Raw genomic sequence first — 22,996 nt, forward strand, 5'->3', positions numbered from 1 at the left:
AAATGGAGTACAATAAAATTGTTAGTTGTAAAATAATAACATTTTTATTAAAGTCATAAAAAAATCTTGAAACTACATAGAGAAAAATTCCTATGAGCTATTTTAATAATACAAAGCTACCAACATTAAGTTTCAAAATTATTTATACTATATAAATAAATGTTATAAATATGGTTGCATTTACAGTGCAACTCATCAGTGTTATCTAAATGCACACAGTAAAGTCTGTTAACTGAACATGTAACTACATAACTACAATATGTCCTCATGAAGAAAATGTTCCATCCACAATATTCACAACAAATACTATAAGGCTTACATTTTTCTCAATTGTACCTAGCTTCTTAGTTGACTGATTAACTTAATAAAACATATTAGTAGATGAAAAGAATATTGCTTGATTTATCTTTGGAAAAATAAATAAATAAACATTGATATATATATATATATATATAAATAAAATAGAAACTTTATAACTGGAGCACTTTTGAAAGGTGGACCTTTCTTCTTCAGGGAGGAGTAGTGTGATTAAATGAGTTATATATAGAGAGGGTGTTTAGTGACATCATGGGGGTCATCCAGTTTTCCTGGAATTGTTTATTTCTCTGTGTACTGTTGTGACCATCTCATTTCCATTGTAATGTAGCTGATGACAAGAGTCTGTGTGAAAATGTGTTAGTGATATTTTAATTTTCAAATGGTTAAATGTATGTGTATTTTTACAAAATTGCTTAGGTGTTTAAGTAAAATAAAATAAAGATAACATTTTTAAAAATTAGCTTTGATAGTTCATGAAAAAATAAGTGACGAATAATGTTATTTTTATTTTTCTGACAGAGAACTGACTCCTGGATCTAGATTAATTCTGAAAGGTTGAACAGTGTTTAGTGTGGCAATTCAATATGCTTGTTTTATTTCTCTATCTACTTTAGTTTTGAATCCTGTTTCAATGCCAGTGACAGTAACATCGTTAATGGAGTGACCATGTTGGTTGAAGTGTTGAGCAAAAGAGAGATCTTTTTCAGTGTTAATAGAAGAACTGTAGTTGTTAAAACATTCTCCCACTCTTGTCTTCCTTATCCAAGCCATCCCTACCATCTCCTATTTCTACTTTAAATAGTCCTTCTACTCTTTCCTGTCCAAATTCTACATCTCTTCCTATCTCAGAAACTACCAATTCTCACAATGATACACCCATCACTCAATCTACCCAATCAAAAACTCATTCATTCTCTCACAGTGTTATCTTTATTTTATTTTACTCAAACACTTAGGTGTTTTTTCTTTAAAATACACATACTTTTAGCCATTTCAAAATTAAAATATCATTAACACCTTTACACACACACACTCTCACCATTGGCTACATTGCACCAGAAATGAGACACAACAGTACACAGAGAAATAAACAGTTTCCAGAAAACCGGATGACCCCCATGATGTCACTAAACACCCTCTATATATATCACTCATTTAATTGCACTACCACTCCCAGCTTGCTCCTGAAGAAGAAAGGTCTACCTTTCAGAAGCACTCAGGTTATAGGGTTTCTATTTAATTTTTATCAAGACTTCTTGGACCTACATGTTTTTAGAATATCATGAATATATGTATACACAGTCTATCTTTATTAACCAATTTAAAAATTCACAAAAAGTATGCCTATGTAATAACTATACTAACTTAGCACAAAACTTCCCTTCATCCAAACAAATCTGTCAGCATTTGTTAAAAAACTCAATTTTATTGGTGCTGTCACTTTTTCATAAAAATTTATCTAAACAACTTGAAAAGTAAACAAAATAAACTTGGTATGAAAGAAACCTTCAGCATAATAACATAGAAATATTTTGGCCTACAGACATAAACATCAAAAACATCATTCTTGTAAGGCAAACATCAATATACTTTCTCTAAAACATATGCCCTTACTCAGTGCTTTAGAAAAACATTATTTTTGTAATCTTAGAATTAAAAAACGAAGGTAGTTACCTTTATTGCTAAAATGTTCAATTTAAAAATTTTTTGTGGTTTATGATGCTACTGTTCAACTTAAAAGGTTCAATCATAAGAGAAAAAATTACAATAAGATGACAATAAAAACTCTAAAAAATAAATATCTCACCGAAAGACAGTTTTCCTTCCTGGCTTTTCCTGCATAATTTTCTAAGCATCTCACGATACCTTGAATAACAGGTCCTTGCTGAAATGCAGTTGGTATATGCTGTCTCAGCAAGACATATTCTAGCCATAACACTGGTTCATAAAAATCAAAACTACTGGATGGAAGATTGCTGATTTTATTCCACCTAAATAATACTTCCTCAACATCGGTGATTCTTGAAACAAAAACATACAACTGATAAAACCACAATGGTAAAGTAAACAAAGTTATAATATATATTGCTTGAATCAAATCATTAAAAAAAAAGACAAATCAATTATAATTTAAAATATACTGTATCAGAGCATATAAACATTATACAATAAAACTTATAATTAGAGATATATCAACTCCAGTTAAATACTTTATTAATAAACCAAACTGAGCTTTGACATACAAATAGTTCTTCTGTATGAGTAGCATTGGTATTAAATAATTAAAAGCTTCCTCTTAAAAAAGTTTCTATAATATTCACATGAAAAATATTGTAACAAAATGATTCATGGAATTTCAACAAAAATGTAGCCTTAAATATTGTCTGAATGTTTACAACCAATATCAAAATGTTCATTGAGCTACATTCTCATCAACTGAGAAATACAGATTGTAACAGTATGATATTTTAAGAATACTTTCATATAATTTTTATAAAAAATGTAGCCTTCCTCTTGATAACTATTAACATGATTGATAGTTTTACCTATTACTTGATTTAAAGTAATTCAAAGGCTTGATAATAAAAGTTTTAAGAATTAGTATTTATAAAAAATAAAACTATGGTTAATAATTTGCTACAATGAAATTTTCTAACAGTTTATAAATGACTGAAAAGATACATCTCATTCCAATGTTAATCTCATTCCAAATAAAATCAAAAGATTCATAAATTCAATATTAACATTCACCTTTTTTTCCTTATTTTTACTTGTATTCACTATTTTTTTTCCCTTATCTTAACCTGTACTTATTGATTCTTATTGATGTGATACAAACTCTCTTGTAGGGAGGATAACATTGCACATAGTGTTAAACTATTCATAGTTTACTGTAAAAAATTATCCTAATTAATAAAACATACCCACACTGCAGATTAAAGTAATCAGACATGATTACCAACATCTGGAAATTGCAAAGAGCTGGATAGATGCTGCGAACAGATTCCAGGCTTGTATGATTTAAGCCTTCCAAGGCTGAACACCTTGGCAAATATAAAAATCAATTATATAAAACACTTAAAGAATTTTCAGCAGTATGCTGCTTCAATATATTGAAATTTAATGGCAAACAGAAAACATATTATTGAGTCATCTAAATTAAATTGTCATAAATGTCCATAATTATCAGATTGTATGATTTATGATAAAAAGCATTATGTTTTTATTTTACACAATGTTAAAGAGACAAATGACTCTTTATTTAAGTTTAAAAGAATTTTCAAACAACCTCACAATCAATCATTTTATTTCTATAAAATCTAAAGCTAAAATTTTTGTTTTAAGTGTAAAGTTTTAAAAAAATGTATTTGATTGTAATCTGTTTTCAATAAGTCTTTGATAATATTACTAACTTTATATTTTTTCATTAGTTTCAAAATAAACTCACCTACAGATTTCCAAATTTTGAATAAAACTATCCTTCTCCTTACAAACTAATGATGTCAAGCACTGGTAAATCCCTTGTTGAAAACCAACGGTTCCTCTAGAATTTCTGTATATTAATTTATGAATATTAAAAACTTGTATATGTAAATAATTCATAACAAATCTCAAAAAATATCAAAATACAAAGAAAATATGTTGAGTCTGTTGTTCAGCAACTGAAGTTTAAATCCATCACATAAACTTCTTAATTTACACAGTAATAAAGTTACGAAATATGATTATAAACAGTTTTACAATAACATGTTTAGGAAGCTTGAGAGTAACTGTTTCAAAACTGTGGAATAATAGACGAAAAAGAATAAACCTGGATGAAACAGCTAATTTTTAACACCATGATAACCCAGATGCAAGCTCATCTAACACGAATTTACAGAATGGTATTTAAAAAATTGACGGTTTAACTACCAGATAAAATTACATGTACCCTTTCATAACAAAGATTTATTGTGGTACCAAAGGGTCCTGAAACTAAATTCTATAAAATCTATTATGCTTGTTCCTTTCTTTATTTCTAAAGCAAAATCATACTGGGTCATGTGTTATGTCCACCAAAGGAAATCAAATTAATTTTAATGCTGTAAGTTCACAGACATACTGCTGTTCCACCAAGGAACAACATGTATTACAACACCACATTCTCAGCCTAAATAACACAAAGCTTTTGAAGATATTCTATTAGTACATCTTTCAAGAAACATTGTAAAGGAAACAATGAATCAAAGTGCTGTACTTACAAATGTAAAAACATTTTTGCTTTAAAACACTGTTGTAACCCGATTACCACGGGTATCCTTTATTGCCAATGACACAAAATTTTACTGTCTTACATTCAAAATTTTATTAAAGCACTATTTGTTTCAGTTATATCAATTAGCGTAACATAAAGTCTTAGCTAATAATCCATATTTTAATTAAATATCAGTTTTAAGTTCTTATTTCTTTCATAAAATAATATTTTTAAAAAATCACGAATTTTCCCCTAATGTGACACACAACACATTTTCTCTAGGTATATCCTCATCTTTATTTTATCCACCACCCTTCCAGCAACTATGAAATCAAATATGAATTAACCAATATAAAATCATCATTGCTCAGACAAACCATAATTTTTATATCCTTCAGTTTTATGTGCTTACAGAGCTATCAAACAGAAAATCATACCCCTCTTCCCACAACTATCTGTCACATCCTCTTTTTAACGATATGCTAATAGTTCTCTGTCATATTTAATTCTATATTATCTATAACTAATAGCAAGCCAAGGTTTTCATCTATTAAATGACATATTATACTACCTTGTGTTCTCAACAGATAATTGTCAGTTTCTCTTTTAGTACAAGCTTCATTCCCGCAGGATAGATAGCAACTAGTTGGATGAATTTGTAACGGCTCTTGTCGAATAGTTATAAAGTCAGACAAATTGTACATATCAGAAGAAATAATCTGCTTTTTGCATGATATTTTTAATGTTCTTTGGTGCATTTTTAATTAAATAAAAATTATTTAACCTTTTCATCACAAGTGATCTTTAAACTCCTTTCTCCACATGTCATGAGATTTTACTGAGTTAAATTCAAAATTGAATTAAACCACTTTACTATAAACACATTTTAATCACATTGTTATTATCAAGTATGTTATAATTTAATGTTTTATTTCACTTTTATTCTTTTATTTTAAAAAAGAAATACCTATAAGAGCAATTAAAATTGCAGTTTTCACTGTCACTTGATCAATTTGTGGTTAAATTTTTCAAGTTTGAGAGGTCTTACACAAGAAACTATGTAGCTTATATAAACTGTTGGCATAGATGATCAAGGTTCAGTTCCAACTCCTATAATTAACTGGAAAAACTTCCCAGAAATTATCTTTATGTGACCCAACATTCTAATATTTATAAGTTTAAGGTCAGCCATATCCATTTGCAAAATCAAAGTTATGTTGTAAAGCAAAAGTTTGAAGTTGAATTGCATGTTTATAACCAATAGAAAGAACAAATTTTGCACTGTTCAATTATATCCTGAAAAAACATCCACCTTGTATATGGATCTGTAGAATGAAATAGAAGCTTAGTCCATTGTTCTCTTGAGAGGTATGTAGTGCCTGACAAGTTTTTTTTGCTTTATATGTATCAATTTGCTAAATAGATTGCATTTAGATTTTGCATTTATATTTCAATTAATTATATATATTGTGTGTTTTAAAATGCGTACTTGAAATGTTTACGATTTTCATACATTTAACTTTTTGTAGTTTGGCTTGCCAAAGTGTCTAAGAAAGATGGCATCATTCAAATATACAAGCACAAGTGATTCAAATTTGTGCACAAAGTCACACTATAATAACAAAAAAGCACCATGTTGATAGTGTTGGGATGATTATTAAGAGACACCAAACATAAAAAGAAAATTAAAAATAGACTATAAATGAAAAGATAAAAATGTGAAGTTATGCATCTGGCAAAAAGAAGTTTCAAAACTATTCTAAGAAAATTTCAAAGATATGCACATATTTCCATTTCTTAAGTTCAAACATTTCATTGCACTGTACATCAATAATGATATCTGGAGTTAATGATATAGCAGAGAAAAGAGTAAACAAAATATAAACATTTACCTTAAAATACTTTTGATATTCATTTAGGAGGTTCTAGTGATCATGCAAATGAAATGTGCAAAATGTGAGATAAAAAACAGTATTTTGTTATTCAAAATGAAAATTACATTGCATGTGAACTATTTGGAATTTGAGTGCAAATAATTACATTAAGTAATGAATATTTTATTATAAATAGTAAAAAAATGAAAATTAAATATTTTTCTAAAACTACATAATCTTAGGACTGTTAAAGTCAAATGTAAAACTATTTCATTGACAGTTTTAATTTTGTAAAGAGCTTTATAAGAGTTGCATAACTTAAAAAAGAAGTAGACTGTGGTCAATTAATGTCATAATCATTTCTAGAAAAATACATAAACAACAAAGCACTTGCTAATCAATTTTTCATATCAAACCAGTTATCAAGAAATTCAGAAAAAATCTTACAACCCATTCTAATAAATCAAAACCAAACAAAAATGATGATTAGAATTAAGCTGTACCATTACTCCTGATAAAATTGTCTCTATAACTCGGGAGGCAAGAATCTTAGAATTAATATAATTTACAAACCTCTCTGGTAGGTCAACATCCCACTGGCTTATTCGCCATGCAGATTCACATTGATATTCAAGCAGTTCCGAGCTAATTTCTAGAGGCTTTACAACTCCCTTCAGATAGCCATAGAGTACATGGTTAAGCCCACTCTTCTGAAGAGCCTGGTAAAAGTGATATATTAAAGTAGTTATAATTAGCTATTAAAATCTGAATTATAAGTGCTTATGTGATAGAAAACTATGCACATCACATAAGGTATAACTTAAAATTTTTGGTTACATTTCTCATAGATTCTCTCCCATGTATTTGGTTTGGCTTGATGAAAAACCTTTATTCTCAGCCACTATTTTATGTAAATATCTTAGAAAATTTTCTTTTCTCTATTATGTTATTAATAAAATGTTTCTATTCATCCAAGCATTATAAAACATAAGTTCAATCTGAAATTAAAGCCATACAAGCATCTATTTATTTATGACTCAGTACCCTTTTGTTAGATAACACTTACAGTTAACAACCCAACATGTGATGAGGCATTCTGTGTTAGCTCCAAGTCATGGTAGCTTAAAACTCGATCCCATCGATTCTCTTGTTCATAACACTGAATCCTCACATCTTGACTATCTTTAGCTACTTCTCCACATCCATAAACACCATCTGATTCACCTATGCTACAATAAGCATCCATCAGTAGTTTATGAACTAGTGGTGCCCTCTCCTGGTCACAGGAGCTTACTGAGGCTAAGGTAGACGTGTCTTGACTATGAGATCCCAAGTTGTCTGATGAATTACTAGAATGATGTTGTCGATTTTCCAGCTGTCGTTTTCTTTAAAACAAAAAATTTCAATAGTTATCATAAAAATAAATATTAAATTTCTCCTAACAAATTAAGTAGGCTTAAAATGATTTATATATATTAATAAAGGTAAATTCTGAATTCTAATTTAACAATATCTAATCTATATATAAATCATACTACTCAGTTAAGTTCTTATGGCACTGTCCTGGTTAATAGTTTATAAAGACACCTAAATATAATTATTAATTAGACACTTTTAAAAAACTATATGAAGCTAGTATCAAGTTAATAAAATAAAAAAGTTCTAATTAGTAATTATTCTGAGGTTATCTCTTAGGCTAAACAGATTACAACATTGCATAAATGATGTTCTAGGAGTTCTACTTACAGTAAATTATCTATGTTCTAGAGATATTTGCTTGTGTGGTATAATGTGCAATGAACTTCACTACAGCATCACATATTTTGAATATTAAATATGTTTGGCTATGGTTCGTTTAGCTTTTACTTTTCTAATTTGAGTAAATCTGAAAATTTCCTAAAATATAATCCAGACATACAACAGCAAATTACTCATATAGCAAATAGTTTCAAAATTTACATGTAGATTTTAAAATTACTTTATACCATAAACTGCAGCAAATAATCACTCCAATGAAACAAACCTATGATGAGTATTAAACACTGGATGGAAACAGTTACTGCTATGCTTCTAATCACTCAGAGCTTGCAAGTTTAGATTGTTGTTGCAAATTGTACAATTAACACACATTAATAAGTATATAGCAACAGAGGTTTAAGTGTTCAGTTGATTGATTTAGTGTTTTATGGCACAAAGCAGCGAGGCTATCTGCGCCAGACATTCGGTAAAAATGTAAAAAATTAAAAAATAAATAAATAAATGTAGGAATAGACATAAATGGAAATGAAGGTAAAACAAAAAAGTATAAAACCAATGTTGACACCTAGTCTACAATGTTAAGATAGAAGGCAGAGTATAAGAAGTTGTAAGCTATTTACTCCAGCAAAAAGGTAATGATCATAACCTGCCAGGAAGACTAACAGGTAAGTTCAAGAACCACCGTCAGTCACCTGAAGTTGGTCTTTCCAGTCCTGGTTCTGGGTTATGTGTCATAGCAACCAGTATCAAAATGTAAAAGAATAGAAGTTTTAAAAGATACATAGCAAAATTGTAACAATGAGTAGCCAAATGTCCAGTAAAAAGATAAAGTCAAGTAAATGGAGTAAAATTTGTAAAAGTAAATGAAGGTAAAATTTGTAAAAGTAAAACAGCAATTAAAATAGAAAATGGTGTAAAAACCAATGGTCACATCCAGTCTTCAAAGTTGTAAAATATTTACTCTAGCAAAATGGTAATGATCATAACCCGCCAGGAAGACTAACAGGTAAGTTCAAGAACCACCGTCAATCACCTGAAGTTGGCCTTTCCAGTCCTGGTTCTGGGTTATGTGTCATAGCAGCTATTATCAAAATGTAAAAGAATAAAAGTTTTAAAAGACACTCCACAAAATCATAATAATGAGTAGCCAAATGTCCAGTAAAAAGATAAAAGTCAAGTAAATGGAGTAAAATTTGTAAAAGTAATTGAAGATAAAAGCAAAACGGCAATTAAAACAGAAAATGGCGTAAAAATCAATGTTGACATCCAGTCAACAAAGTTGTAAAGGACTACCTGTAGCAGAATGGTAATGATCATAACCCGCCAGGAAGACTAACAGGTAAGTATAAAAACCACCGTCAGTCACCTGAAGTTGGTCTTTCCAGTCCTGGTTCGGGTTATGAGTCAATATGGCCAGTACTAAAAGTAAAGTAGTAAAAGTGTGAAATGATATGCAGCAAAAGTATAATAACAACTTGCCAGGACGACTAACGAGTAGTTCAAATGGATAGTTCGAACAGTAGCGTTAGTCACCTGAAGTTGGCCTTTCCAGTCCTGGTGTCGAGTTATTTAATGTTCTGGCCATTGTCCAATGTCAAATTGAATGAGAGAGATTAAAACTGTAAAAAAGGAACAACAATCAAAAAGGTCTGATGAATAAATATGCAACACTTAAATGAGATTAAAAAGATTAATGGCCATTAAAAAATTAAAAACATTATCAAGGTGGACAGAGTCACCATCACCAATAACTCTGTCCAATGTTACAGACTGACCCTGGGAAAAAATATGTTTAAAATATTGCCGTCGTTGAGAATTGTAACGATGGCAAGAAAGTAAAACGTGGCTGATAGTGATTTGAGTGTTACACAAACTATACATTGGTGCATCAGTTCCAGATAAAAGAAAATGATGAGTTAAAAAACTGTGACCAATGCGTAGCCTAGTGAGAACAACTTCCTCCTTCCGAACTTTACGGAAGCTAGATGGCCAAAGTCCAATTTTGGGTTTGATTTGAAAAAGTTTGTTGTCGCGTTGCTCACTCCAAGTGGACTGCCAGCTGGCACGGAGCAGAGCTTGAAGATAACACCATAGTCCATGTACGGAATAGGCATAGGAGTGATAGTGCTGAAGCAGACATATTTAGCTGCCATGTCTGCAAGGTCGTTCCCGCGAATACCAACATGGCCTGGTATCCAGAAAAACTGGATTGAAGTAGCTGCTAATGAGAAATGGACCAGTCGGTTTCGAATATCAGCGAGAATAGGATGTGAGCTAACGTGTAGCGATTCCAAGGCAAGTATAGAACTAAGCAAATCAGTATAAATAGTGCAGTTGGAGTACTGCTCAGCTGCAATATGATCCAGGGCAAGAGATATGGCATACAGTTCAGCAGTGAACACAGAAGCTGTAGAAGGGATTCTGCGCACAACTACTGACCCATAGCAAAGCATAGCAGAGCCCACTGAGTTACCTGATTTGGAACCATCAGGATAAATGGGAACTGAATGATTGTTTGAAAGATATTCATTAAATAAAAGATGGTACTTCCAATCTGGAGTATCTGCCTTTTTTAGGTGACTGAAAGAAAGGTCACATTTGGGAGCTGTAATAAGCCATGGTGGGATGGGCCAACCTGTGGAATCTGCAATGTTATCCAAGGACAGACCCAATTCATCCAATTAGCCCGGATGCGAAGGCCAAACGGAGCAATGACAGATCGTCTGTTCTGAAAAAGTACTGCCCACCGAGGAAGGAAAACACATTTCCAGGTGGGATGCTTCGGTAAGGAATGAAGTTTCAAAGTATATTCTAAAGATAGTTGCAAACGGCGAAGGTGTAGAGAAGGTTCATGAGATTCAATGTATATACTTTGAACTGGAGAGGTATGGAAAGCTCCAGTGCAGAGTCGAAGTCCTTGGTGATGAATGGGGTCGAGCATCTTTAAGGCCGAGGGTCTGGCAGAGCCATAGACCATTGATCCATAAGCGAGTTTCGATCTAATAAGAGCACGATATACCTTTAACATTGAACAGCGATCTGCCCCCCAACTGGTAGAAGAGAGAACACGGAGGATGTTCAGTGCTCTTGTGCATTTGACCCAAAGCTGCTTTAAGTGTGGTATAAAGGTCAGTTTACAATAAAAGATAAGCCCCAAGAACTTGGTCTCCGGGACCACTGGCAGCAAAACTTCACTGATATGAAGTTCAGGATCAGGGTGAATACCTCGTCGACGACAAAAGTGCATGCATACAGTTTTGGAGAGAGAGAAATTAAAGCCGTTTGCCAGAGTCCACTTCCGTACACAATTGAGGGCAGTTTGTAGTTGCCGCTCAATATATCTCATGTTTTACGACTGACATGAGATGTGAAAGTCGTCGACATACAGCCCATTCGCAACAGTGAGAGGGAGTTGTTCAGTGATGGCATTTATCTTTACACTGAAGAGTGTAACACTCAATACACAGCCTTGAGGGACTCCAAGTTCCTGTACAAAAGAACGGGAAAGTGTCGAACCCTCACGAACTTGGAATCTCCTGTCCATTAAAAAATTTTTAATAAACATGGATAGATGGCCACGTAACCCATATGTATGTATGGAGGTCTCGCAAAACGCCATACCTTCATGTTGTGTCGTAAGCCTTCTCTATGTCAAAGAATATTGATACAAGATGTTGGCGGTTGAGAAAGGCTTCTCTGATAGATGTTTCAAGACGAATCAGGTGGTCTGTGATGGAGTGCTGTCGACGGAACCCACACTGGGTGGGCGAGGAGGTTGTTTGATTCAAGGAACCAAACAAGACGAGCATTAACCATCCTTTCTAATGTCTTACAGAGACAGCTCGTCAAAGCAATTGGACGGTAGTTTGAAGGAATCTTGGTATCTTTCCCTGGCTTAGAGAAAGGTAAAATAATAGCCTGGCACCAGGCATCAGGAAAAACATTCTCCTGCCAGATCCGCTTGCAAACAATCAGAAGGACATCAAGAGAAGCAGGAGATAGATGGTGCAGCATGTCATAATGAATATCATCAGGTCCAACAGACGTACTGGCAGACCGATGAAGGGCCATTTTTAGTTCCACCAGGGTAAAGAAACAATTATAGTCAAAGAAACAGTCAGTTCGAAAGGAAAGAGGTGATCGCTCTGCTCGAGTCTTGATGGCCAGGAAGGTGGAGGAACAAGCAAAAGTGCTAGATACCCGGCAAAAGCTTTCACCTAGAGTGTTAGCAATGTTCCGAACATCAGTCACCTCCTGACCATCAGAGAGTAAGATGGAGAGGGGGACAGAATTATAGTGCCCATTAACCTTTCGAATCCTGTCCCATATGATCTTGGAACTGGTGGTAGAAGATATGCTGGTTGTGAACTTAATCCAAGATTCCTTCTGGCTTTGACGTCTTACCCACCTAGCATGTGCAAGGGCCCGTTGGAAAGCAACCTGGTTTGAAAGTGTGGGATATCTACGAAAAGTATCCCAGGCCCGCTTTTGAGCCTTCCATGCTAAGTGGCAAGCAGGATTCCACCACGGACGAAGATATCGTGGAAAGCGTGTCGAGGTTTTAGGAATACACTGAGCAGCTGTATGTGTAATACAGTCAGTTACCGCTGCTACACAGTCGTCTATTGATGGCTGATTTACGATGGCAGGATCAAGTTCTGCGAGAGCAGTGAAAGTGGACCAGTCTGCCTGATCCAGCTTCCACCGGGGCACGCGGATAGGGTGGCATTGACCAAGGCCAGTCTGTCTCAAAAGGATCGGAAAATGATCACTGCCTAGTGGATTACTGTCAACCCTCCATGAAAAATGGGAGAATAATGAAGGGGAGCAAATTGAGAGATCAATAGCAGTAAAGGACTGACTAGGTGCATGAAAGTAAGTGGAAGAACCAGTATTGAAAAGAGAAAGATTGTGATCAGAGAGCATCCGCTCTACAGATCGGCCCCTCCCATCAATAATAGCACTTCCCCAGAGGGGATGAAGTCCATTAAAATCCCCTAGGATTAGAAATGGAGATGGCAACTGTTCAACGAGAGCATCAAGATCTGATTGATCATATGTCCAGGGGACAGGTACAGAGAACAAACAGTGATGGTATGACCCAAGGAAACACGGATGGCTACAGCCTCCAAGGGTGTGTTGAGTGACAAAGACAGGGTGGGCACGTGTTGATCAACCAACAGTGCCACCCCTCCATGTACTCGACCATCACACAACCTGTCATTTCTGTACAGAGAAAACAGCCGTATGGAATGGAGACAGTATCAGCAGTTTTGAGAAATGTTTCTTGTAAAGAAAGACAAACAGGATGGTAGGAAGCAATCAGCGTTTTGATATCATCCAGATTAGAACGTAAACCTCGACAGTTCCATTGTATCAAGGTGGCCATTTGTAAGAACAGGTAGGTGAAGTGGCTGGAGAACCCTTCGGTTTACGACCACGTCTTTTTTCTTTACTGTCTTTAGTCGGAGGAGGTCTATCAACCTCCATGGATCCTGCTCTGAATCGGGTGGGCAGGTTTTTGTTATTGGAAGGGGAATCCAGTAACTGAGGATGCGAATGAATAATTGTTTTGTCTCTTGTGGTGGGAGAAAAAGATGTATCAAAAGAAATGCCTGTATTTGAAACTGAAGGACGTGGATCTTGAGGTTTGTTGGAAGGTATGGGAGGAACAGAGATGGGTGTGGAAGTCAATTCATCAACCTTTTTAACCACGGAGGTCAAAAGGCTTTTCATTTGGTTTGAAAACAATTCTCTTGGAGGCACAGAGAGATCTGTCTGCACTCCCACTGTAGTTGTGGAATGAAGTGCAGCAGCATATGTCCGAGATGGAGTTGTGGACAGCAATTTCCGAGCCTCAGGATAACTAATGTTATGTGTCGTTTTCAAGCGCTGCACCTCTTTTCCTCCAACCATTTTGGGCAAGAATGAAAGTAAGAGGGGTGAGAACCATTGCAGTTTACGCAATGTGGGTTCATGTCACAGTCATAGGCATCGTGGTCCTTGCCTCCACAACGAGCACATGTCAGGGAACCACGACGAGATGTCTTTGAGTGGCCGAATCTCTGACATTGGAAACATCGAAGAGGGTTTGGTATGTATGGCGAACCCTGCAAATGAGATAACCTGCCTTGATGGTGGCAGGTGCACGTGGTGAAGTAAATGTTAAAACGAGGGTATTTGTTGGCAGTGTAACTCCATCTTTGCGAGTGGAGATGCGCCTCACTGCAGAAACTCCTTGAGTGGAGAGACCAGCGAGAATCTCCGAGTCGGGAACGTTCTTCAAATCCCTTTCAACAATAACTCCTCGTGAAGAATTCAAGGTAGCATGGGGTGTAACCTCAATAGGTATATCCCCAATTGCCTTTGAATTCAAGAGGAGTTCACTGTGTTGGGATGTGGATGTTTCAACCAATATGTCACCAGATCGAAGTTTCTTTACTGACTTTGGAGAGCCAGCAAGTCCCTCTAGTTCCTTTTGAATAAAAAAGGGGACATTTGCCCTAAAGGTTTTCGAAGAGAATGTAATATAAGAAAATGAGGTAATGTGTGTTACTGATGTTGAAGATTGCTGTTCTGAGTATTGAAGACGTGGTCGCTTACCCATTGACTGTTTTTTTACAATTTTATTTAAATTTTTTGGAGGATCCATAGGAAAGAGAAAAAATTTCGGTACCCACTGACACCAACCACCATGTAGCCCTACAAGGGGATGCACTACAAAGTCATGCAAGAACAATGCAGCAACGCCAGGGTTTCGTGAGCATTATACCCAAACACCAGCATCAGGCACAATGTCCACAACACCTGTTGAGAACTTCCAACACTGGTACTTGGTTGACTCTAGCCCAAGTGGACCAGCCGATTGACCCAAGGGGGGCCACCCAAAGGCAGCCTCGTCTACAGGAATTCGAGGCCAAAGTGGTGTGTTAGGGTTGGACCCCTCAACCACCAGGATCCTCTCCTCCCCTTCACAGGTCGCCACGCACGGCAAACACGTGGTTGGATGTTTAGATCCCAAAGAAGGTAACCAGATAGAACAGAACCTTCCCTGGGAGGTCCCCTCACCACGTACAGGAATCCACACCGAAGGGTTAAGTCTTCAGAAAAAGAAACAAGTCTAATGACATATTTGGGAGACTTATCCCAAATGCATCTTCTAATTTTTTTTTAGAATGACATAAACACTAAAAAACAGTCACATAGGAAATCCAATGTAGATTTATTTAGTTTACAAAATATGAAAATGGTGACATCTAGAAAGAACAGTATTAAAAATAGTTAAAATGTCTTTAATGGTCCATAAGTTTTACACCACACTGTCTGAAGGTCAGTTTAACAGAAAAATAAACACCTTTTAATAAATTTAATAAATTACTAAATTTTAACATTATAGTATAGACATGTTATAAGTCTACAATGGTATTTATGACAAATTATTTTAACACAATTAAAACATTCACTTACACCTCAATGAGTAACATATAAGTTTTCATAATCCAACATTAAAAATACTAAAGTAGACACTTCTGTGTATACACATTCTATACAAAAAAAAAAATAAAATTCAATATGGAATACCTGTTCTCTTGGTCACACCATATCTCTGTGTAGAGAAGAGCAGTGAAATGTGCAGAACAAAATGCGGCTGCTTGAGCTACACAAAGGTAGTCAATATCTAACCAAAAATTGTTTTTCCATCCAAAATCTCCAAACCTCCTATAAATCCAAACAGCAAAATCTTTAATAAAAAGATTAGATAATCATAAACTCATCAAGAACTAAGAACTTCTATATATGTTTAGAACAAAAATATAGCTTTCCTATATACATATGAAATTAGTTTACTCTGCACTTTTATGTATATGTACAAATGATCATATAATTGTTTGCATCTACATTACTATGTATTATGCGACTATAAAGAGAAACTTCATAGTGTGTGTGTATATATATATAAAACCATACATTTTTAGCCATAAATAAAACACATTAAAATAAAACAAAATACACTGCATACTTTTAAAAAAGATCCTAGGGTACAAGCTGCAACATGGGACTATAAAATGTATCTTAGGTTTTGGAGGCGACCGCAGAAGTAGGACATACATTGCAGTGGGGATAAACCATTGATCAGTCTCAGCCTCCAATTTCCATGATGAGAAAACTCATTTGTAGAGAAAATTGTATATTTAAAAACAGCTGGAATGGGCAGAGAAGACACTAATAGAGGAGCGAACAACGTTACGACCTTCTTCAGTCATCAACAGTTTCACAAAGAAAGAAAGGGTTACTGACCAGTAGCTTACCACATGTTTGAAGGCAGTTGTGTAATAGAATGTAGGAATGTAGAGGGCATGCTTAGATGTTGGATATATTTATTAATAAAGGTATAAAGGTGTTATTTTGTATTGGTTTATTTTGGGCTTCAGTTGTTGTATAAGTAAAACTTCTTTATTTTTGCATTTGTTTATGTTTGTTTCTTTATTTAGTATTTGAGTGTTTTCTATGGTGTTTGAAAACATGTGAAGAAGAATTTTTGTGTTCTATGAATCTGGTTTTCATTTTTCTACTTGTTTCTCCAACATAAAAGTTGTGGCAGTTATCACATTGTATTTTATAAATAATGTTGGTGTTGTGTTTGTCAGTGTAATTTTTACATAGTATAGACCTTAGCTTTGTGCCTGGTTTTTGAATAAATTTGGTATTAACTGGGATGTCTTATTTTGTTGCTAATTTTTGACAAATGTTGGTTATTTTCCTGCTGATGTCGGGAATATATGATACGCAGCCATATATGGTTTCATGATTTTCTAAATTTAAATTGTAAGGTATATTTACTATTGTTAGTTGAATTTGCTTTTGTCTAGGTGTGTGCATATAATGTTTTCTACAGTTTGTGGAGGAAACTTGTTGATGTTGATGAAGTGTTGTTTTATTTTGTCTAATTCATCATTAATTTTATCTGGTGAGCATAGTTTTATGGCTGTGTTTATTTGGTTTCTTAGTATGTCGAGTTTTTGTTTTGTTTCATGTGCTGAGTCCCAAGGAATGTATAGTCCAGTGTGGGTGATTTTTCAGTGGATTCCTGTTTTACATTGTGTATCGGTTATTGTAATTTTGAGGTTAAGAAATGATATTTGATTGCTTTCTTCCTGTTCATATGTGAAGTTAATGTTGGGATGTACCGAGTTAATGTGATTCAAAAAATTAAGTGTGTGTTCTGAAGATGTGAATCCTGCAATCGTGTTGTCTACATATCTGTACCAATATAGTGGCGGTTGGTAATGCTGTGTTTCAACTTGTGTCATAACAAAAGTGGTTAAAACTGGTGATACTGGGTTCCCAATGCTTAGGTCATTTGTTTGTATATAGTTGTCTTTCTTTTGTATTTTCTACAATAGTATTTTGTATAATTAATAAATTAACCATTTAGCTTCAATTTTTCTTGTTCACTCCTTTATTAGTGCTGTCTCTACCAGAACAGATCACTGGGTCTTGTTTGGACGGAAAAGAATGTAGGAATATGAAGACATAAAAATCCTCATGTGTCACCATAATTGTGTGTGTGTTTCCTTATAGCAAAGCAACATGGGGCTATATGCTGTGTTCACCGAGAAGAATCAAGCCCCTCATTTTAGTATTGTAAATCCAAAGACTTACCACTGTCACACCAGGAGACTTATCCTTATTGTAAGGAAAACTGAAGCTAAATGATGAATTTATTAATTATACAAAATATTGTAGAAAATACAAAAGAAAACAAGAATGTTTGACTATACATTAGTATTTTGTATATTAGGTTTTTAGTTTGTGCAGAGTATTATTCCTTATTATCATGCTGCCATATACTTTATCACTGTAGAATTGTGGAATATTGTTCCAAGTATCCTGTATTACTCCCAGAATTCAAATGAGTTAATTGGCTACATTTTAATCATTTCAATTTTTACATAAGTCTATAGAGCCTTAAGAATGTTTATGTAAGAATGTTGGACAAACCAATCCATAGCTGTAAATGATCCATTGGTCTCTATGCCAGCAATACAATGTTTCAACACATTTGCTGTACATTTGGAATAATTGTCTCTAATATTGAAAGATTTATTATATTCCTGAGGTAATAACTTAATAGTTTAAAATCTACATGTACCTGTCAGTAATTTGAATACCATTAATTTTACGTAAATCACAGACAAGATTAGTTGAGGTACAACTCCTAAACTTGTACTGATTCCCTCTACCAGGTTTCTCTAGACCTTGTATAGAGAATATAAAACAATTCTCTTCTCTGCCATTGAATAAACTGTCACCAATTGTTGAATTAATTTGTAAAACATACATGTCAGTCCTTCATATTTGAAAACAGCATGTAAGTGATTTTAATCTTTAAATGAAAATTTTTCTCACATACATGTACCATAATGTAGTGAATAAAAAATTGGATACTCCCAAATAAAAACTTCATTAAGTTACTTTTTTCAAAAATCTATGTATACATGCGTTATCTTAGTAAAAAGTATACAGTATTTAGTCATTTTTCAAACACCTTTAAAATTCACCTTTCATTATCAACATTTGACAATAACAGACCTAACTGAATTTTTCTTTTATAAGTGAATAAAAACATTTACAAATAATTAATGTTAGATGAGGATGCATAAAATGTGTCACTCCACCACCAAAGATAATAGATTTATAAAAGTTAGGGAGAAATTATTATGCTTCTTTTTGCTGACAGTATCCAAGAATTTCCTACTTTAAAAAGTGGACAAGCATCTGCTTGTATTGGTCGCCACCATTGTTTTACATGAACAACATTTCCCAGAAATAGACTGTAGTCCCCAGTTTATATTAATGTATGCTCAATAGCAATGCCCACATTGTAGATCATAAGTGACACAGTAATAAATAGCTACATAAGTTGCAATATAAAAACATCACTCATCACATGCACTAAATAAAAAGAGTTTAAAAAGGTTTTCCACACAACTGATAATGACAAACTTACATGTGCAATTAACAACACACCTGAGGCAAAATTTGTGTGTGTTATCAAGTGCAAGCTCAATCACGCATCTCAAATCTAAAAAACTAATGTCTCCCGCTTTACTGATTCTAATATTTGAGGTCTAATGTCCACTTCAACCTAGTTTAGTTACCTCTTCTCAGAAATAATTTTCAAGCACCAATATGTCTATGACAATCACTTCATGCAAATGTGTATCTTATTATTTTAGAGTTAAAAATTCACACCTATATTTAAAGCAAAATTGTAGGTAAAGTATGTACTTAACAATTTCCTATGTCATAAAGAACATACCACAGTACTATTACTAATACTATTCACAGTATGACTTCCAGTAATTTTATAAATTTTTTATTGGTTTGATACTTTCTGAGAGTTGAACAAAGCCAACTGAAGTGTAACTTATCAACTCTATTGTACTCTAGTACTAGTAATTTTTACATGATAAAGGTTGCATTCCTGTAGATTTGCATTTTAAACCATTTTTCTCAATAATTTGTAATTATTTTCAATACTGCAGTCCTTTAACTAAATAAAATACAAAATGCCAGCACATAGAAAGTCAAAATACTAGCTAACTAAATATTGTAATTTACAATGGTAATATTGTAACCAATTTACATGGTTAAAAACATCAGAAAAAATTGGAAAGAAATGAGAAAAGCTACAGATGATTTTTTCTTCACAAACATTAGAAGGTGAAAAAAAATCTTTTGTGGCTCCCAACTAAGTTTATATAATCTTCACTCAACAAAAAAAACTGCTGAAAATTCAATTATAAGTGTACACATTATAAAGTTTATCTTAATATTCACATAACACATAATAATGTGCATGTAAAAATTATATAACCATTTGAAACAAATAGAAAATAAAGTTATTTTAATATTATAATCCAACCTAAGATTTACTCAAGACAAAAGCATCTGTAATACAGTTTTAATTTGGAGAATACCTTTAATCAAGAGCACAAATTCTCAAAACTTTCATATAACTAATAAAAATTTACAAGCCTAAACTTTTGTTAATGATGACTTCATTCAAATTAACGTAACTAACCCTAACTCTTGAGATAAAATGTGCAACAAAGTTAAACAAAACTTTCAAACTCTTTTAATAATGGTTTTTTGAATGACACTAAAGAAATTACAAATGTATGTTAACTTTCATCCCTAATATTTTGAATTACACCCTGTACACTACAACCAATATGTTTTAGCTATGTTCAACCATTCTAAGCAGAAGATCAATAACATTTGGCTTCTTTGATTAAATTTATGAAAATGATTAACCAGCACAAGAAAAACAGCAATTCATATTATATCTCAGCTGCAGTGAGTAAAGTGTGGCTTCTTGTAACAGATAAAAATCCAATAACACAGAGGTCAGTAACAAAACCCATCCATGTGCTGTAGGGAACAATATAGTGTAAACATACAGGATTATGCTGTCTTATATGTTTCTATGACACATCTATTCAACTGTCTCATACTTCAAACAGTTAAAAAATGAAACACAAATTAAGATATCTATTCAACTGTCTCATACCTCAAACAGCTAAAGAATGAAACAGGAATTCATGTATTCCATATAAAGAAATACTGGCCAAGTTGCCAGATACAGAGTCTATGGATTTCTGTGTAAATGGACTTTTGAAACTGACAAAGGATTGTTTGGTTGGTTGATTTAGTGTTTTATGGCACAAAGCAGCTAGGCTATCTGCACCAAACATCTGATAAAAAGGTAAAATTAAAGTAAATGTAATAATATTCATAAAAAGAAATGAAGGTAAAATAAAGCAGAATTTAATGAAAACAAATAGTAAATAGCATAAAACCAATGTTTAATTCTACTGTACAACATTAAGAAAAAAACTACAGTAAGAGAAGTCGTAAACGACTTTCTGTAGCATAATGGTAATTATCATAACCAGCCAGGAAGACTAACAGGTAAGTAAAAGACCACTGTCAGTCACCTGAAGTTGGCCTCACAAAGGAAAACCAACAACTTGTCCTTCTACACTATATGTATCATTACAGAAAGCATATTGGGAGTGAGAGAGTGGTATGTTTTGAACATGACAGCCTTATAATGAAGCTTTTCTCAATGGAAACTACACTAGAAAGTTATTTACTCTAAGATGCATAGTCACTAGAAAGAACATGACCAGATATGGCAACATGGACCATAACAAAAATGGGGAAGCCTCAAAACTACTTCAAGTTAAAATACTCAGTGCAACAGTATACAAAGTGCAAGGACTCTTGATGAGAACAATTCTGTAATCTCGCACAATGAATAACACTAAATATCCTTTCAAGTTACTCTCCAAGAGTAATTCTGTAATCTCACATGATGGACAACACTAAATATCCTTACAAGTTACTCACCAAGAACAATTCTGTAATCTCAGATGATGGATAACACTGAGCATGGTTTGTACAGATGCTTTACACATATAAATAGGTGTGGTTGTTCCAAATCCTTCAAAAAAAAAAAAGGCATTATTTTCCATTATGTCAAAACTTTCTCTCCTGGATATTACTTATAAAGTACTTCAAAAACTGTGTAAAAAATTCAGTAAATAATGCATGCATGCTATAATGAAAAACTGCACATTTCAAATCATGTATTTAAGGTACCTTAAAATAATTGATTACTCAAGTAATGAAACAAATTTTGAGATATGTATGTAAATAATAATTATAGTATGACAGAGATTTCATTAGCAAAAGATAACATTTATTTCCTTTATAAAAGGATATATAAAATGTTTAACTTTTTTCAAAAGTACAGAAATATTTACAAGAGGCTCAATACCTTTTCATGAGAATATTTATTTACAAAGATGTCAATTTTTTTTTTCTGTTGAAGAAAAATATTCCAGCCCCTAATTCAGTTTTGCATAATTTATACCCATTAAGGAATATGCAGCAAATATTGTAAACCTTTTGAAATGTTAAATTGCATTGCAGCTTTGGTGTATAACAGCAGTAGAGTATTTACATGTCCTACATGCTCCATACATTTTGTTTGTGTATTAAAACAGATTTATTTAATACACTCATGAGATATAGATAAAAGAATTTCAAAGGACTATTAACCTTTTAAGCTCAGTAACACTTTATTACAATTTCTTTATTTGTATGTATAAAAATTAACCATTTCACCACAGGCATCCTTTTCAGTACATCACAAGGTGTTATAGAATTATAACAAAAGTTAAGCAACTTTCTTATCAGATATACAAATAAACTTATCATAAAACACACCTAATGATTAAATTTTTAATATTATACAAGTTTTAAGTTCTTAACTTTATAAGGTAATATTTAAAAACAAAATCCTAAAATCTCCCTAGTACGAGATTTGCTCTCTAGGCATCTCCTCTTTTATTTGTTTACCACCCCTAAGAGAAATATGGAATTTAATGTAAATTATTTATTACACTGTTGCCATCACTCAAGTAAAGCATAATTTTTATATTATTTAATCTTATTTGATTACAGAGCCATAATATAGAAGATCAGATCCCTCTTGCCACACCCTCTTCTCCACAAATTCTCAATAGTTCTCTCTAATATTTAATACTACATTATTCACAACCAATATAAAGCTATGGTTTTTAATCCAGCAAATAACATTAAATTGCATTGTCTATTTTCCCATCCTGTTCAAACAAATGTTTCATATTTAGAAAGATAAAAAAAAAACTGTGATAGTTATGGAAACATTGTCTGTTGCAGGTTATTTGTCTATGTTCTCTAGTGCAGCATTTAATTA

The 22,996-nt window shown here is 33.2% G+C and overlaps 1 protein-coding gene across 4 annotated transcripts in view; it reads right to left on the reverse strand.

Moving 5' to 3' along the window:
* The window catches only part of tefu (Serine/threonine-protein kinase tefu), a 177,522-nt gene that overhangs the window by 47,575 nt on the left and 106,951 nt on the right, over nt 1–22,996 (reverse strand). For all 4 annotated transcript variants that reach the window (XM_076495794.1, XM_076495786.1, XM_076495802.1 and 1 more), the window contains 7 exons: nt 21,604–21,697; nt 15,766–15,903; nt 7,493–7,811; nt 7,000–7,145; nt 3,767–3,871; nt 3,243–3,362; nt 2,126–2,339 (listed from right to left, as the gene is read on the reverse strand). In XM_076495794.1, the coding sequence (XP_076351909.1) occupies nt 2,126–2,339; nt 3,243–3,362; nt 3,767–3,871; nt 7,000–7,145; nt 7,493–7,811; nt 15,766–15,903; nt 21,604–21,697 (1,136 nt within the window). The remainder of the gene's footprint in view (nt 1–2,125; nt 2,340–3,242; nt 3,363–3,766; nt 3,872–6,999; nt 7,146–7,492; nt 7,812–15,765; nt 15,904–21,603; nt 21,698–22,996) is intronic.

This window comes from Tachypleus tridentatus, chromosome 1, assembly GCF_004210375.1.
Source record: "Tachypleus tridentatus isolate NWPU-2018 chromosome 1, ASM421037v1, whole genome shotgun sequence".
Taxonomy (NCBI): domain Eukaryota; kingdom Metazoa; phylum Arthropoda; class Merostomata; order Xiphosura; family Limulidae; genus Tachypleus; species Tachypleus tridentatus.